Source organism: Mauremys reevesii, linkage group 5 (assembly GCF_016161935.1).
Source record: "Mauremys reevesii isolate NIE-2019 linkage group 5, ASM1616193v1, whole genome shotgun sequence".
Taxonomy (NCBI): domain Eukaryota; kingdom Metazoa; phylum Chordata; order Testudines; family Geoemydidae; genus Mauremys; species Mauremys reevesii.
Window position 1 is genome coordinate 10,881,090 of NC_052627.1, and position 18,409 is coordinate 10,899,498.

General features: G+C 51.3%; 1 protein-coding gene across 1 annotated transcript in view; it reads right to left on the reverse strand.

Annotated features, from left to right (window-relative positions):
• LOC120407164 (prolow-density lipoprotein receptor-related protein 1-like) overlaps window positions 1-13,101 on the reverse strand; it is a 38,885-nt gene extending 25,784 nt beyond the window's left edge. The window contains exons 1-8 of the mRNA XM_039542635.1: window positions 12,997-13,101; window positions 9,903-10,016; window positions 6,194-6,313; window positions 4,787-5,014; window positions 3,299-3,412; window positions 3,074-3,193; window positions 1,990-2,115; window positions 292-498 (exon numbers count right to left, since the gene is read on the reverse strand). Coding sequence (XP_039398569.1) covers window positions 292-498; window positions 1,990-2,115; window positions 3,074-3,193; window positions 3,299-3,412; window positions 4,787-5,014; window positions 6,194-6,313; window positions 9,903-10,016; window positions 12,997-13,069 — 1,102 coding nt within the window. The 5' untranslated portion in view covers window positions 13,070-13,101. The remainder of the gene's footprint in view (window positions 1-291; window positions 499-1,989; window positions 2,116-3,073; window positions 3,194-3,298; window positions 3,413-4,786; window positions 5,015-6,193; window positions 6,314-9,902; window positions 10,017-12,996) is intronic.
• Window positions 13,102-18,409: the final 5,308 nt, after the last annotated feature.

Genomic DNA, 18,409 nt, shown 5'->3' on the forward strand with positions numbered 1-18,409 from the left:
TGGGATGAGGCAGCTTATACCCCAAGCCAAGTTCTGTCATGTAGATTGGACTCACAGGACAGATGGGATGAAGCTGTCCTCTATAGACAGGCATGGCCTGTTGAGAATTTCCCAGCCCTCCTGCTGGGTGAAGCACTGTACACAGACATCAAGGCTCATTGCTACCCTCAGCTCTCAGGGCTAAAAGGAGTTTACTGCATCCCAGTCTCAGAGGGATAAAGTGGTCCTGTGATCTAGTCACCCTCGAAGCCCATAATGCAGCACAGAGTGCCTTATTGCAGGGGCATTTACCTGGGTAGAGTAATGTGTTGCCCTTCCCAGGCATATAGATATGCAGACTTTTGCTTTCATCTACCCAATAATAAGCTTCCCTCAGCAGATCATAAGCAATCACTCCAGGCGTGGTGTTTGTGGAGATCAGGCTCCGATGGGTGAGAGTTCTCACATCCAGAAGAACAAGGTCAGGGCCAGTTGCTAGCAAGATTTGTGTAGCGTTGTCTGCAGTGGAAGATGGAGGGATTATGCGCTTGTTACTGAGCCAGCAGGCTCATGACCACCTTCCCTCCACCCCTGCTGAGCTGGAGGGAAAGGCATGCCAGTGGGGGGCCCATTCCAACATGGAGCTGGGATGCTAGTCATCTCCACAGTACAATGGTGGGGGCAGCCTAGCATTAGCAGAGAAGCAGGAGCAGCCACTCTGGTAGCCAGCTGGAGGAAGGCCAGAGCGTGGGCAGGGGTGAGCAGCAGCTGCAGCCAGAGGCTACAGGGCAGCCCCATTCATGGGGGAGAGGGGATCCCAGCTAGGGCAATGCCTTCACGTGCTGGTATGGGCTGCCCTGGGGGCTAGGGAAGGATCTTCCTGGCAAGATCAGGAAGTTCTGCCAAGGGTATGGCACCTTGTACTGTCTGGCAGCCCTAGTAAAGATGTCTCCCACTCCCCAAAATGCTGCAGTGTTCATGGGGATACTACAAGCTGGAGCACCTGCCTGAGCTGGGGGTTTGGCAAGCCTGCTACTAGACTTTAGATGCGATGGAGCACTAGTGCCTGCAGCAGCACCTTGCAGTGGGGTCAGTTCTTGCATAACTGGACATGATCTACTCTAGACCATTCTTGCCATGAGTTAGGCTGTCTCTGAGCAGGCCTTTGGTATGGTCACATGTAGTGCACCCAGGATCTCTTTATTGAGGTCTCACTGGAATGCAGCTGCTTCTGGATGGATTGCTGCAGGTAACTGGCACTTGTTGCACCAAGGGTGCATGGGGGGAGCTGTCTTAGGTCACAGCAGGTTACATGGCAGTCCCTTAATTGCAGAAGGTTTTCCTAGCCACGATTTGCATCTGGTTCCAGGAGTTTGATATTGCAAATCTAATGCACAGGCATTCGTTTAACCCCTCTGGCATTAGAGCCAGAGGCCTTGTCTCATCTTACTTATAGGACTTGGAGAACTGTTCTCCATAGCTAAACCAGACAGGGGTTTGCTTGGATTCTGTACACAGCATCATGCACGACTGTAACAGTGACAGCTCTGTGCCCAAGCCTGCTTCAGTGCTCAGCCCTCCAGGATCTCTAGAGACCTTGTCTAAGACTTACTGCCCATCTAGCTGGGGGGTCAGGCTAATGCCTGTTCAGGACGGTGGCCTGTTTAGGACGGTGGCCTGTTTGAGCCTGTCCCCAGAGAAGGAGGAATGTGCACACTTTACACAGGGTTTGCTGGGAGAGTCAAGTTCATGGACACCACTATGAAGGGACAGGAATTATGCTCAAGTTGCTAGTCCCCATAACCTTGGGGAGGGGTCAGCCAAGTAAGTTTGGCATAGCTACTACTTGCAATATCAGCTAGACAGATGGGTTACCAACTATGACAAGCCAAGGAGTAGAATCATTGCCAGTCACCCTAGCAGTAGGAAACTGAACACTTCGTGTTGCCTGGCTTTCAACTGGCACCTGGAGTACAGTCCCACTACCTGTGGTTATCAGGTGTTACTTACCAGCAACTTCACAGACAGTGCCAGAGTGGAGCTGGTACCCCCTTACACAGTCACAAGTAAAAGAACCTAGTGTGTTCTTACACAGCTGGCTACAGGGACTATACACAAGGGAACATTCATCCACATCTGTAAGGGAGAGGGAGAGAGAATATCACTAGGTTAGGAAACTGAACAGTGAATGACTCAGCCTTTCTAGGCCAGTCTGTATATTTCTCCCTTTAGAGAAGCTTATGACCACAGCATTTGTGGAATTTAGATCTGAGAAAAGCTATTAGTCCAAAGCTTCTCTGCATGCAGGCAGTAAGACCACTGTCCAGCACCTGCTCTTGCATTCCAAGGTGTGAAAAATGCCTGCTACCATGTGTGTGCAAGTCTGAGGTGCTGTGGTATGGCCAGACAAGAGGTTCCCTACAGCAGCAAGCCAGTAGGCCTACAGAAGCAGATAGGGTCATACCAGCAAGCAGTGAAATATTTGGCTGTTGACAATTCATAGTGGGCTAAAGCCTTACTTGCTACAGGAATTTAGGCCCAGTCAGGTCCCATCTTCATAGGCCATATTGCCTGCTTGTGCTCTAGTGACCATGTGTGTCTTGTGCCCTTTCCAAGGGAGACAACATATGTAGGCTGCTGCATTTCTCCCCTCTTCTCCAGGGTGGAACCGTGGCCTGGGCAAGGCTCAAGAACTCTTAAGGTGAGGACACTATACTGGCCTTTACTGAGATTTAGTATCACTAATCCCCTAAGTGGGTTGTAAGAAACACAGGTCTAACAAGGGACCTCTGGATCTTAATGCACAAACCTCTACTGCCAGAGCTAAGATGGCTCTTAGCCAAGGCTGCATCAGACCATGATTGGCTGGCTGCCTGTAGAGGCCAAACGTACAGATGACCAGTAGTGAGCATTTTCAGGGTTAACTGGAGTCCCACCAGCCATGGATGCCCCACTGGAGAAAGGGAAGAGCTCCCTGCCCTGCCATCCACGAAGCAGATTGCTACAGTTGACGAGCACATGCTCTCAAGTTGCTTTTGGAGACTCCCTCACACCCCTTTGGGAGATTGTCAAACAGGTGCAGCTGTGCCCATACCAGTACAGTTCTGTCCATCGGCCTGGAGCTCCCAGCCGGCACCACAAGAACACCTCACGCCCCAGTTGGTGTCAGTACATTTCTCCATGCAGCTGCCGTTGTTCAGAGAGCAGTTTTTGCCTGCATAAAAAAGGGAACAAGCCTCAAGATGTGAAGTTGTGTTTAGAGGCTTCCTGACACAAGGTTACATTTCTGCCAGAAAGATGCAGCGAGCTGCTACGTTACCGCAAGTGCTGAGCTCATCAGTTCCATCTAGACAGTCTTCTGCCTGGTTGCACATTAGCGATTCCAGGATGCATTTCCCCTCATCACACTGGATCATGCCTGCCGGGCAGTGGGCTGTGTGAGAGGATATCAAGTTACGAGATGCTCTGCTACTGCCCTCACTTGCAAGAAATAATTGCTGCCACACATTCAGAGAAGTTGTCTGACAGACTCCTTGGACAGAATTAAAGTTTTACGCTTTAAGAGCAAGTTGATAAGAACTTTAGTTTCTGATGCTGGCTATTTCTTGTCTGAGGCTATGCCAAGACTGTGGAAGTTTGTATTTGGAGTCTTGATGCATCAGGGAACTTTCAATTAAAGTATTAAATTTGTTTTTGCTACTGATTTAGCAAGATGTGCATGAAACATTCCCAACTGTGCACTCCTGCTGCTTACTTCTAGGCTAGGTCATGATGACATTACAACAGATTGCTGTAAAAAGCAGGTGGTCAGATGTTCAACTCTTGTTTCAGATTGTAAACAAGGAGTAGATAGCTCACATCCTAAGCAAACATGGATACAGATGCAGCACATGGCAAGAGTGGTTTATCAGGACTGACTGCTTCATAAGAAAGTTACCATGTGGTCCATAATCATGGAGTGGGGTATTGAGTTGCACCTCAGCTGTCTGAGGACTAAACTTACTCCATGCAGTAGGAATATGGAAGTAAGAGCTAGAGTCCGACTATGGAGAACAGGCTTTCTAGGCCTGTTGTGGAAGTTCTCCACATGGATGAAGTGTCCAGACACTGAAGGGGACAACTCCATTTCAAGTTAGGTTATTTTAGTGGTTTCATTTTTTTCCACCCCCAAAAAGGACCAACTTAGCAACAGCACTTTGTTGGGGTAAGTAACACATTTGCCTTTTGTTACCTATTATCTCAGAGGCTGTCCAGAGAGATTGGCCATAAGCAATAGTCAGGCCTGACAGGACAAGTCTTAGCACTGTTTCATTAAAGTGGTGGCAGATACTTGAATCATGTTAAGTCAGATTCTCTCCCCATTCCCCAGACTCCATGGTGTGGGTCTACACAGCATTTGAGCTAGTGGGAGTAAGTATCCCATCATGGGTTGCTACACTTGGGTTGGCAGGGTTCAGACAGTGTTTTTGGGCTCTGAAATTAGTCTCCTTCCCTAGGCTTCAGAGGAAGAGCCCTGGCCCAAGCTGCACTTAAAGTACTGTCTGTACAGACATTTTAGAGGACTAGCCCAAGTCTAATTAGCCCATGATGGGTGGCTCACTCCCATTAATTCAGATGCTGTGTAGACATACCCCATTATGCAGTTTTCCCTTCTGACCCCATCACAGCAAGTCTTCTAGCCTCTTATACCTTAATGGCAATAAGTGAATTCAGCACAGGATTTTAGGTAAATTAGGGATGGCCATGTGGCTGGCCAATTACTTTGTTCTTGTACATGTCAAGAAGAATACCATTACCAGTTACATACCACAGACTTCTTCATCTGAAGAATCTCCACAGTTGTTGATGCCATTACACTTCCAGTCTTCCATAATGCACACTTTGTTCTTACATTGCCATTGTCCTGGTAGACAGTGGTTCTGGGGACAGTTTGCTTCATCTGAACCATCTTCACAATCTTTGTGGAGGTCACAGATTTCCCAAGGATCAATACATTGAGAACTCTCCAAACATGGAACTTTTCTGTCTCCACAGACTATCACAAGAGACAACAGGTTACCATAACAGCAGTTTACCAATTAAGTTCTGGTTTGATCAGGTATAAAGGGACTAGTGGCTTATTGGACAAGGCAGAAATTCTTTGAAATCTCCTATTTCATAGACACTGATCTGTAGTTGTGAGGAAGACTCCTTCAGCAGGATTTTGGCCATGTCAATTTACAAGGCACCCTTGTTTTCTGAGCCCCAATCACTACCTTGAAGTTCAAGCATCTAGTCTCTGGAAGCCTTCACTTACAGAAGCTTCAAGTTTTCCTTGGCAGAGACATTATGAGCAGTTGCAACGGCTCAATATCTAGTTAGACTCCAGAAAACAGCAAGCAAGAACAATCCTACAGCAAGTGAACCCCAGGAAACTTGAAGTTTAGACCAGTTGGAAGGGTTATGTTTGAACAACATTACTGCAGTTTTTTAAACTCAGCCATGTGCCAGACTCGCCATCCCAGGTGAGATGCACCCTGGGGGTTCAGTGAAGTAAGTTTACAGGGTTGAGATTTGCTTCATTAAGAGGCTCCCACTAAGTTAGTCATTGAAGAGTTTAATACTGTTATTTATCTGAATAAAGAACCCTCACTAAATATCAGGTCACCCATTAAATTGGACTTTGCCTACCATCCAGTTACAAGCAAGCCATTCCTTGTGCAACATGGGAGGTGCAATTTGTTCATACTACAGAGCTCAGGCACTCACATCTGACTCCAAGTTGGGACTTTTGTTTTACCACACAACCATGCAACAAACAGCCTTCTGGCCTTCAGGGAGGCCATTGTAGTCTTGGACTCTTCCTTCCCCCGCTAAAGAGCTAACAGTTCTCAAGCACCACTCTGCCAAGCATAGTGGAGAGGCCACCACTTCCCTACCCTGCATGTTGGGCACCTATACCACTGGTTAGCTTTCTGGGGAAGAGCCCTGCCAAGATGTGCCATTCACAGATAAAGGACATTGGTTATGGGCCACCTCATCCAGAAAGCCAATGTTGTCTGGATTTCCAGTATTGAGGGGACAGAAAGAAGCAGGCTCCTTCCTTCTGGATTTTACACACTAGGAGCAGCCACACTCTAACATGAATTCATAGAAAGGAAAAAAAAGCCAGCTTGTGTGCTGCCTTCAGTGCTCATGCCATAGGTTGCCTACCCTGGCTTAGTGCAATACATACCACAGTTTCTCTCATCTGAGCCATCTAGGCAGTCACTGGTACCATCGCAGATCCAGGTACTAGAAATGCACCTTCCATTGTCACACTGCCAGGTATTTGGGTCACCACGACATGCTGCTTCTGAACAGCAGGAAGGAAAGACAGGAAAGTTGTTAAACAGCTGTGACATAGCAACTCAAAGTGATGCAAGGCAAGTCACTACTGCTGCCCTGTCAATTGTAGGATACTGCTATCCTGTGGGAATGCGGGACCCTTCCAGCCTGGAGAAGAGAAACCAAGCATGTAACGGCTAGGCTAATGCTACTAGCATCATAGCAGTCTGATTTGCCTCTGCTTGTCTGTGACCAGAGCCGATTCAAAAATACCAAAAAACCCCACCCTTGTAGGAGATTTCAGTCATTGTTTGGCAGGGTTTGAAGGAGATCTATTTTCTGGGGAAGTTTCCATCACACAAGATCAAAGTCAAATGCTTACCAGCCAGTTTGTGATGAATACAAATGTTCGCCAATAAAAGTGGCAAGTTTTGGCATCAATGTTTGTTGCCAGTCTTTTTAAGAAAGGGTAACTTCAATAGAGATTAAAGTATCCCTAGTAAACAGCTTTGCAACTGCTCCATCCTAACAGATTGCAAGGCACACTTTGGTCTGAAATTTAGATTTTAGAGTCCAAGCTTCAACGAAGACTTTCCCACAACAGAATGAAAAAAATTGGAGAGCCACATGGTTTTAAAGCACAAGACAACAGTAACTCCTCACTTAGTCATCCTGGTTAACCTTGTTCCATTGCTGATCAATTAGGGAACATGCTCATTTAAAGTTGTGCAATGCTCCCTTCTAATGTTATTTGGCAGCCACCTGTTTTGTCCACTGCTTTCAGGAAGAGCAGCCAGTTGGAACTAGCTGGTGGGGGCTTGGAACCAGGGTGGACCAGCAGCACCCCCCCCCAAATCAGCTCCCCCTAAGTTCCCTGTGCTGCAGCCATCCAGCAGGCTAGCAATCAGCAGTTCAGCTGTCCTGCCCCACCCCACCCCCCCTTCCATGTACTGCTGCTGCCCTCTGCCTTGGAGCTGCTCCCAGAGACTCCTGCTTTCTGTGCAGGGGCAAAGAGGGGGCTAATGTCAGGGTGTCCCCCCCCTCCCCACCTCTTCTCCATATAGAGCAGAGAGGGGACATGGAAGGAGACAGAGCCTGGGGCAGCAGCTGCTGTCTCAACTTCCGGAGCCACTTAAACAATGCACTTAAGAGTGGGTCAGCTTACTTAAAGGGGCAGTGTGCATCTCTTCTCCCTGCCCCCCCCCCCCACACACACACACACAATGTCTGCTATGCTGTCTACCCTCCCTCCTGTTCGTGCTGCCTTGATGAGAGGCTACATCAACGGGTTAGCCCTTGAGGGCTCAGCCGAGTGCTAGTTCATCATTTAGCAGCAAGGCATTCCCTGGGAAATATCCCTCCCTCTTCCACCCTCTGACTTCACCACCTCAACCAAGCTTCACAATCATCATAGCTGTGAAAAATAAGTTTTAAACAGTTTTGTCTGGTGAAATTTTCCTGGAACCTACCCCCCCCCCCATTTACATTAATTCTTACAGGGACATTGGAGTCGCTTAACATCGTTTCACTTAAAGTCATAGTTATATTCCTGAAAAATGCAACATTAAGTGAGGAGTTACTGTATTAGACCAGCCTCCCTCTTTGTCCATCTACTCCAATATTTCATAGATCGGGAGTACTGAAAGCTAGATTTAAGCTTCTGCAATGACTGAGATGGTCCTTTGTTCTGGAGCCCAAGGATGTTTCATTGCCAATGAACAACAAGTTATGTTCCAGATAAAGCTTCCCCCAGCCCATGATGGTTCAGATAATAAAGACTAGGGCATGGGGCATTCTTGCCCAGCTGTCGGGAAGGAGTTTTAATAGAGTGTTTAGTGGGAAGTAGAGTCAGAGGGCTTGTGCACAGAGCTATGCAGAATACCAGTCTTCATCCAAGAGGTGCCCTTAATAGTCCTGAACTGTAGACTGCAGGCTTCTATAGCTAGAGGAAACCCAGCTCATGCAGACAGGCAAGGCTTTGGTATCTGCAGCCACTTACTGCAGTCAGCATGCATGCTTCACTCTGGGCTCAGCAAGTGTTAGTCCTGCTAGACAATTGTGACTGCCACTTCTCACCACATCCTGGTGGTGCAGGGGTCCTGAATATAGCATTTTGGACTACAGAGTCTCAGCTGAGAATTTACTATACAAAAACCAATTGTTCCTGCTTTGACTGAACTCTTCAGTTACTTTGATTGCTCTTTGCATTAAAATTTTAATCACTCAGTTGTGAGAGCTAGCTGAACTGCAGAGCAATTTCAGAACTCCTAATAGAACTCTTTCAGCTGCTTGTCTGAGAGTTAATGCTAGCAGTGAGACTGGAATTTCATTTAATGCAGGAGAGAAAGTACCACAGGGGTTAACATGTTTGTTTATAACAGAGGGTATAAATAAAACCTGTACAGATCACACAACAGCCACTATAGTCAATATTCAGGGTAGTGCAATTGAGGTTAGCAAGTTTAGTTTCCTCTGACATTTGAGATCTGACAGTCATCCTTACTGAACAAGGCAAGTGAAATTCCATAGGATTCCTCCATACACAGATGTTCCACTTTATATTTAGGGGCTTGTTGGGGCAGGAAATACTCCTCTGCAATCAAGGAAGGAATGCCCTTTGAGTAGGGGACAAGAAGCCTACTCCATTTGCAATTAAGGGGATCAGGTCAAGTTCACACTTTTACAAAGCTAACCTCAAATAAGCATTACCACATTTAGATAACAAAGGAAGCCTTTGTTATCTAAATGCATCCCATGAAGTGGGTATTCATCCACGAAAGCTCATGCTCCAATATGTCTGTTTGTCTATAAGGTGCCATAGGACTCTTTGCTGTTTTTAAAGGAAGCCTTGAGTAGATTACAAGCCTGCAGGCTTGTAACCAAGACACTAACATAAGAAATGGTGCTAAAATCTGAAGCCACCTTCAGTATTTTCATTGTTCCAAAGATGTAATGGAGTTACACTACACTGAAGCATATCAAATTAAGAGTGGTAAGGAAGTTTTGCTAGTGTAGTTCCAGATGCTAGAAAGCATGCTGATGTGGTACCACCACCTAGGTAGAACCCAGCTTTCATTTACACTGGTAGTCCATCACAGCTTGAGTCTCCTAACTGCTTCAGCTGGAGAATCATTCCCTATTACCAAGAGGGTAATTAGGATCATGGCAAAGGACACAGATTCTTTTCATGCCAGAATCTCAAATTAGGTTCAGTCAAGTTTTCTGGACTATGGTAACTACTATTAGTTCAGTAACAAAGTTGCTACACTTAATTCATTCTTGAAGGAGTATTTGATGGTTTGAGATGGCATAGCTGGAGAACTCTTCAGGCTAGGAGAGACACTTCATTTAACCATCTGACATCTGAAACATACCTAGTGTGTTTTTGGGCTCCCTTTATTTAAGGCCAGAGAGTTTTTGTATTTTGCTTTTTTAGGTCAATATTCAACCTTTCTATAAGCTGAAGGGCTTTTATACAGGAGCCTTTTCCAAGTACTCAGTGTCATGTGACTAGAGCCAGAAGCCTCATTCTTACATCTGCAATGACTCAGGCGGGTTGCATTTCTGTTGGAGTGCAGCTCTACTAGGAATGAGGTGTTGGTAGTTACAAAACTCACCACAGTGCTCATCAGTCCCATCTGGGCACTCTTGTTCTCCATTACAGAGCCACATGAAAGGAACACATTTCTCTCCACATGCAGCCTGCTGCAAGGCATGACAATTTCTTTCACCTGCAGAGATAAACGTACAAGGCTGGAGTCAGAGCGTAGGCACCTGCCAGATTCAAAACACTTGAGTGTCACTCAGTTGTAAGTGTTTGTTCCAGCAGGAGCCATTCGTTGCTGGAGCACATAGGAAGGTCAGACTGAGCAGCCCTTGGAAGCATCTAAAGAGGGACAACCTGGACTGATTTGAGAGGAGGCAGCAGAGTGGCAAGGACACCACTTGGTCACATGCTAGTTACAGGTTAGAACTGATAGCTATCCCTGGTGCTTGGAGAGGAGGCAAAAAAGTCTTCATCTGATACACCATGGCATCCCCACAGCAAGGTATTAGTCTTTATTAAAGGCTCCTTCTCTTCTGCACTGTGGCATGTACAACATACCCGGTGGTGAGAAACAGGGCCAGCGGTAGCTTTGCTGCAGAAGTGCAATACACAGGCTCGGAGTTGGATCTGACACACACCTCCATTACCATCTTCATTATGTGTACCTGCACTGCCACTTGAGAGTTAAAAGGAACGCCCACAAGAGTCAACCTGGTCTGATTATATAGTCCAGAAAACAGTCTGGTCAGGACTACTAGGGTCTCCTGAGATTAGAGCTGTTTAATGCCCAAGCATGATGCCTCAGCTAGGGAGGTAAGTAGCATCAGTGAGCCAACAGCCATTTGCACCATACACCTGAGTATGGAGTAATGCTCTTCTGCTAAAGGTGGCACCCAGGGCACTTGGCACTTTCTGCTGTGGAGCCATGTTTCTATCTGTCCCATACCAGATAGAACAGCCCAAGGGGCAGCCTGGAAGCAGGATGCAAGAGATATCAAGATAGTCTATCACACACTAGTGACTGGGAATGTTGCTCTAGCTAGCATTTGTGCTTTTCTACTTTATCCTCTTTGTCACAAGAGGTTTGAATGGGCCTTGCTGTGCTATTTCACTCCAAGAGCAACAGAACAGGTCGAGGTAGGGGCCTCCACTTCTAGAAATTAGTAGTGTTCCACTAGAGGTCAGACAAGGAACTGCTATGTTGCCTATTATGCATGGTCAGCCACATTAAGAGCCACTTTTCATATAGGCTAGTTAGGGCCAGCTCTAGGGTTTTTTGCCACCCCAAGCAAAAAAGTTTTAGCTGCCCCCCACTCCAGCCCCAGGCTCTCAGCCCCCCACCTGTACCCCCTGCCACCCCAGCCCTGGGCTCCCCCACCAGTGCTGACTCCAGCCACTCTCCCCTCACTTCCAGCCGGTCCAGCGCTGGCAGGGTCAGGGTAAGCAGTGGGGCTCCTGGGCCATGCCTCAGCCCAAGGTCCCTCCAGGACCAGCTAGGACCCAGGAGGGCAGAGCCAGGGGACCACCCGAGCAGGGGGCCGAGGAGCTGGGGCAGGGTAGCCCCAGAGGGAGCAGAGCAGGACACAGGCCTTGCATGGCAGCACCCCACCCTCAATGGCCCCACTGCTAATGCTGGCCACCCTGCTGCAGTCCCTGGGCAGCTCAGGCTGCTTTGCTCAGCCCCAGCTGTGGCACTGGGGGTGACCAACCCTGCAGCACCTGCAGGCAGCTCCCTCTGCCCTGCAGGGCAGCCCCCAGCCCGAGTGTCCCCCGCTCAGAGCCTGACCAGCCCAGCCATGAGGTGCAGGCGCTGCTCCCCACAGTGCCAACTGCAGCAGCCCCTGGGCACCCCCCACACACGACACGCTGCTGCTACCAGGGCTGGCTCTAGACTTTTGCCACCCAAAGCAAAAGAGGGGAGGCCCAGAATGCCAGCCCAAGCACATGCTTGGTTTGCTGGTGCCTAGAGCCTGCCCTGGTTAGGGCTACTGACTAAAGACAGCTGCTCCTTGTTAGAGCCTCTCAGCACCACAGAGCTAATGCACCTGGCTTGAGCCAGCCCGGTCACCTCCCAGTGTGCCTGTTATGCCCATTGGCCTCAGACTGACCTATCCTAGCAGGGAGGCATATGCCACTTAGCCTCCCTCCAGCAGCCACCCCCCCCCCCAAGGAGCAAGGTGGGGAGAAAGCAGAGGCAGGGTAGCTCTTGCCTTCTGGAAGTGTACAGCCAAGTTAACGGGTAGCTCATAGGGGCTTGGTGAGGTCCCTGCTTGCCCTGCCATACAAACCAGTGTTTGAACCCTCAGTAAGTCGTACACTACACAGCAGTGGTTCTCAGTCCTTTCTTCATTTTGCAGAGCCACAAAGTTTTTCCAGTGGAGGTGAGGACCCCTTTGGAAATCTTAGATTGGTCTGCAGAGTGCCAGGTTGAGAACCACTGCAGTACAGCACACCTGCCTTCAGACACAGCTGCGCTGTTGGAGAGCAGTCACTGGACACGGAGTCATTTTGTTAGCATTTGACATACAAAAGGGATTCACATTACGTGTGAGAGGAGCACTGTGTCTACAGTGGTTCTCAACTTCTCTTCATTTGCAGAGCCCTTTGGAAATCTAGATCTAACAGACTGATCAGATCCCAGCTTTCAGGCTTAAGTCTGTCAGAGCCCCCTTCACCATAGGGTGGGAGCCCCCAGGGTCCATGGGCCACAGGTTAAACCCTCTGGTCTAGGACACTTGAGGTGTGTCTCACACACAGGGATTGCAGGTCCTGGGAACACACCTGGCTCTGCTTCTTACCATCATCCCCGATCACACTTCAGGGAGGGGACCCGTCACCTTAGACAAGTGACTGGGCCAGCGAAGCCGCAGCCGAGCAAGCCCCCGGCAGCCAGCGCTGCCCCAGGAGGCAGCAGAGCCCGACAGGTCCCCTCTCACCCAGGGGGGAGAGACTCGCCGCTCACCCGCAGGGCTGTCCCAGGGCCACAAGCGGGCGGCTGAGGCTTTACCCCGGCCCCGCTGCGAGCCGCCCCGGCGCTCCCAAGAGGTCCCGGCCCCCAGCCGGCGGGGAAGCGCCCGGAGCCGGAGCCAGACCCACTCCTGGCTGCCTGGCGAGGCCGGTGACTAGCCCGGGGCCACCCCCCTCCCGGACCCCGCCCCGCTCACCTGTGCCGGGCAGCGAGCGGCAGCAGCCGGCGGCGAGAGCCAGGAGCAGCAGCCGGAGCGCGGCGCGCCGCATGGTGCGGGGCGAGTCGAGGCAGCGCGGGACGGACGGAGGGAGCGCAAGGAACCGGGGCTCGCGGCGGGGCTTTATCCCCGGGACCGGGCCCCCATTGGGCAGGGCCGGAGCAGCCGGGCGTCAATCACCGGCCGGGCCCGCCGCTTCCCCCCCCCGCCCGTCAGTCACAGAGCCGGGGGCTGCCCCGCCCCGCGCCGCATCCAGCTGTGCCCCCACCGCCGGGGGCTCCCCCCGCCCCGCATCCAGCTGTGCCCCCACCGCCGGGGGCTCCCCGCGCCCCGCCCCGCATCCAGCTGTGCCCCCACCGCCGGGGGCTCCCCGCCCGCGCCGCATCCAGCTGTGCCCCCACCGCCGGGGCTGCCCCGCCCCGCATCCAGCTGTGCCCCACCGCCGGGGCTCCCCGCCCCGCATCCAGCTGTGCCCCCACTGCCGGGGGCTGCCCCTGCCCCGCATCCAGCTGTGCCCCCACCGCCGGGGGCGGCCCCCGCCCCGCATCCAGCTGTGCCCCCACCGCCGGGGCTCCCCCGCCCGCATCCAGCTGTGCCCCCACTGCCGGGGCTCCCCGCCCCGCATCCAGCTGTGCCCCACCGCCGGGGCTGCCCCGCCCCGCCCGCATCCAGCTGTTCCCCACCGCCAGGGGCCTCCCCGCCCCGCAACCAGCTGTGCCCCCCCCGCCAGGGGCTCCCCGCCCGCATCCAGCTGTGCCCCACCGCCGGGGCTGCCCCCGCCCGCCACGCATCCAGCTGTGCCCCACCGCCAGGAGCTCCCCGCCCGCATCCAGCTGTGCCCCCACCGCCGGGGCTCCCCGCCCGCCCCGCATCCAGCTGTGCCCCCACCAGGGGGGCCTCCCCGCCCGCATCCAGCTGTGCCCCCACCGCCAGGCTGCCCCTGCCCCGCATCCAGCTGTGCCCCACCGCCAGGGCCCTCCACCCCGCCCGCATCCAGCTGTGCCCCCACCGCCAGGGGCTCCCCGCGCCCTGCCCCGCATCCAGCTGTGCCCCCACCGCCAGGGGCGCCCCCCGCCCCGCATCCAGCTGTGCCCCCACCGCCAGGGGCTCCCCCGCCCGCATCCAGCTGTGCCCCCACTACCAGGGGCTCCCCGCCCGCCACATCCAGCTGTGCCCCACTGCCAGGGGCTCCCCGCCCGCATCCAGCTGTGCCCCCACTACCAGGGCTCCCCGCCCCGCCCACATCCAGCTGTGCCCCCACCGCCAGGGGCTCCCCAGCCCCACCCCGCATCCAGCTGTGCCCCCACTGCCAGGCTTGCCCCGCCCCGCATCCAGCTGTGCCCCCACCATGAGGGGCTCCCCTGCTCTGCCCCGCCCCTATCCAACTGTGCCCCCACTGCCAGGCTTGCCCCGCCCCGCATCCAGCTGTGTCCCCACCGCCAGGGGCTCCCCCCCACCACGCCACGTATCCAGCTGTGCCCCATTGCCAGGTGCCTAATACTGGGACTTAGATGCCTAACACTGGGGTTTTGGAACCAGTTGTGATCTGGGCCCATGTGGCTTCTCTCGCAGCACTATCATTCTAACTTTGAAATAGACAAACAAGGGACAAGAGCCTTGTGGGCAGAGGCTGAGCCAGCCCAAGGGATATCGCTGCCAGGGCATGTTGGTGACACCACTAGTGAGCACAAGTGACTTCCAGCATCGCTATTTCACTCACAGTTAGGGCCCTTCGTTTTCAGTTGTTATTTCGTTTAACATTTCCCAGGAACTTACCAGTGTTTCTTACAAACATTAAAAAATGGGTGAAACTTGGTGCAAGACATGAACTTAGCCATTTTCTGGGTAAATATCACTCTATTCTCCGGGTTTTGCTTTTTAAAACGTTCAATAAACGCTGTATCTTCTAGTTGGATGCAGTTTTTGTTTTCGACCCGTTTTAGCATGGAAAGTAGTTCCCCAACATTTGTTTGCTGTGAATGCTAATAACTATCCACACTATCCGCAAGCTGGCAACATGGTGGGTTTGGGACTGGCAGTAGTACGTGCAGCAGCACTCAGATCCTTCCGGTACTTTGGATCCGGCTCCCTGCTCCGGAAGAAGCCACCGTCTCTCCTTCCAGAGCAGGGAGCCAAATATGGTACTTCCAACACTTTCAAAATTCAGGAGAAAATTGGTTTAAAAAATGCATACTGGTGTGATGGGGTGTCACAACCCCGCACTAGTGAGGCAAGGGTTAAGCGGCTGCTCTGGACACAGGAAGCCACACCCCCTTGCCGCTGCTGACCGAGGAGGAGAGCAGTTGGGTGCAGCTGCCTCCTGCTGAGAAGCTGCTGAGATCGAACCTCCTGGCCAAGTGACTGGAAGCCCATCGACCAGGGGAGCCGAGGGTCATGACTCGTGTTGTTGGGGATGGGGCTCCACAGACAGACCTGGGAGGAAACCAAGGCCAACCCATGACACTGACACAGGTACGGGAAACAAGGGTAGGAAGAGACCCAGGAAGGGTGAGTAAGGGTACCAAACCCCAGGCCATGTATATGGCCTACTGCTTTGAAGGGCCCTGGGTTGGGAGCTGGTGGAGTAGGGTGGGCCTGGGTTCTTCTACCCAGCCCCAAGAGACTATAGGCACTAGACAGAGTGGCCTTTGACTCTTGCCTTTGGGTGACTTGACCATGGACTGTCCGACAACTGGCTTTTGTAAAACGTGGGAATTTCTTGGTAAAAGTTAGTAAAAACTGAAAACGAAGGGCCTTATAATCTGGGACAATAAAGCCTCTCCTCTGTTCATAGACAGGAGATCAGGACTGGAGCTGTGGGTAGCATCTGGGGATTCCCTGACTTGGCAAATTTCTTGCTTCATGGATATAAGAGCACCTGGAGTGAGGACAGTAGCTGTGGGCACCGGGGGCGGTGTCTGGTGGCGAGAGAACAGGACACAGAATCAGAAGGATCTAGGTTCACTTCCCACCTCTGAGGCAGACTCCCTGTGTGGCTTGATCTCAGCTCCTTTCTTCCTGTACTAGACAATTACTGACTTGTAGCAATGACCAATGTTGGTTATTTGGCCTCCTGAATATATTTCATAATGAACCAACGAGTGGTCAAGCAATTTACCAATGTTCCAATAACACTTCTCTCCTCTGCAAGGGCCAATTTATCCATGTTTGCATAGGGCCACATTAGTAGATAGAAAATACATTGCTCCAAGCATGAACTAAGATGTGCCGGACATTGCATTTCTGTCTCTCCCTGTCGTCTTGCATTCTGAAACGAACCATGGTCTTGGCAACCAAAGGGCCAATCCACGACAACAAATCAGCAGGTCCTGATAGCCTGCATCCAAGAGTTTAAAAAGAACTAGCTGAGGAGCAAACTGGACCATTAATGTTGATTTTCAATAAGTCTTGGAGCACTGGGGAAGTTCCGGAAGACTGGAAGAAAACTAATGTGGTGACAATTTTTTAAAAGGGTAAACAGTATAACTCAGGTAATTATAGGCATGTCTGCCTATCAATCCCAGGCCAAAATAATGGACCAGCTATTTAACATCTTTATCAACAACCTGGAAGAAAATATAAAATCCCCACTGATAAAGTTTGCAGATGTTGCAAAACTAGGGAGAGTGGTAAATAATGAAGAGGAAAGGTCATAGATTCAGAGCAATCTGAATTGCTTGGTAAATTGGGTGCAAGCAAACACTGCATTTTAATACAACTAAATGCAGATGTATACATGTGGGAACAAAGAGTGGAGGCCATGCTCAGCGGATGGGAGACTCCACCCTAGGAAGCAGTGACTGTGAAAAAGTTTTTGGGGTGGGTAGATGGATGATCAGCTCCTGGTGAGACACTGTGGCCAAAAAGGGTGAATGCAATCCTGGGATGCATAAACAGGGAATCTCAAGTAGGAGTAGAGAGGTTATTTTACCTCTATATTTGGTGCTAGTGAAATCACTGCCATAATACTGTGTCCACAATTCAAAAAGGATGGTGATAAACTGGAGAGGGTTCAGAGAAGAACCGCAGGAATGGTTAAAGGCAGGGGTGAAAGTAAGTTAAAGCACTTAAGCCGGAGTCCTTAGCAGGGGCGTGGCCTCAACTGGAAGAGGCGGGGCCTTTAAAACAAGATTTAAAGGCCCCTGGGGCTCTGGCTGCAGCTGGAAGCCCCAGGGCCTTTAAATCACCCCCAGAGCTACCAGATGCAGAGGCGGCTGGAAGCCCCGGGTCTCAGGGGCAATTGAAAGGTCCCGGGGCTCCGGCGGTGGGGAGCCTGTGGCCCTTTAAAGGGCCACCTGAGCCCTGCTGCCGCTACCCCAGGGCTCTGGCAGTGGGGCTCGGGAGACGATTTAAAGGGCCCGGTGAAGCCAGTCTGGTCCGGACCGGCTTACTTTCACCTCTGGTTAAAGGAATAGAAAACTAGACTTACGGTGATCGTCTCAAAGAGCTCAATCTATTTAGCTTCACAAAGAGAAGATCTGAGGGTGACTTCTTCCACTTACAGATTTAAGGTCAGAAGGGACCATCATGATCATCTAGTCTGACCTCCTGCACATCGCAGGCCACAGAACCTCACCCACCCACTCCTGTAATAGACTCTCAACCTCTAGCTGAGCTACTGAAGTCCTCAAATCATGATTTAAAGACTTCAGGTTACAGAGAACTCACCATTTACACAAGTTTAAATCTGCAAGTGACCCGTGTCCCATGCTGCAGAGGAAGGCCTCCCCAGGGTTTCTGCCAATCTGACCTGGGGGAAAATTCCTTCCCAACCCCAAATATGGTGATCAGTTAGACCCTGAGCATTTTGGCAAGACCCACCGGCCAGACACCTGAGAAAGAATTCCCTGTAGTAACTCAGAGCCCTCCCCCACCTCATCTAGTGTCCCACCACCAGCCATTGGGGACATTGGCTACTACCAGTGGCAGATGAGCTACATGCCATTGAAGGCAGTCTCATCATCCCATCCCCCTCATAAACGTATCAAGCTCAGTCTTGAAGCCAGTTAGGATTTTCACCCCCACTGCTCCGCTTGGGAGGCTGTTCCAGAACTTCGCTCCTCTGACAGTTAGAAACCTTTGCCTAATTTCAAGACTAAACTTGTTGATGGCCAGTTTATATCCATTAGTTCTCATGTCCACATTGGCACATAACTTAAATAACTCCTCTCCCTCCTTGGTATGTGTTGAGATGAGTTCCTGTCTGCATCCTGTAAAACTTGCCCTGGCCTCTTCTTTTGTCATTCAGTGTTGAACGTATTCTAAAACAATATGCATTTCCTCACCTTTTGGGGGCGAAGCCAGACTTTAAGGCACCTGCTCCCCTACATGGTGTAAACTTTGCTTGTGCCAATCAGAAACGAACACAAACAGGTTTTGGGCCCCGTCCCCT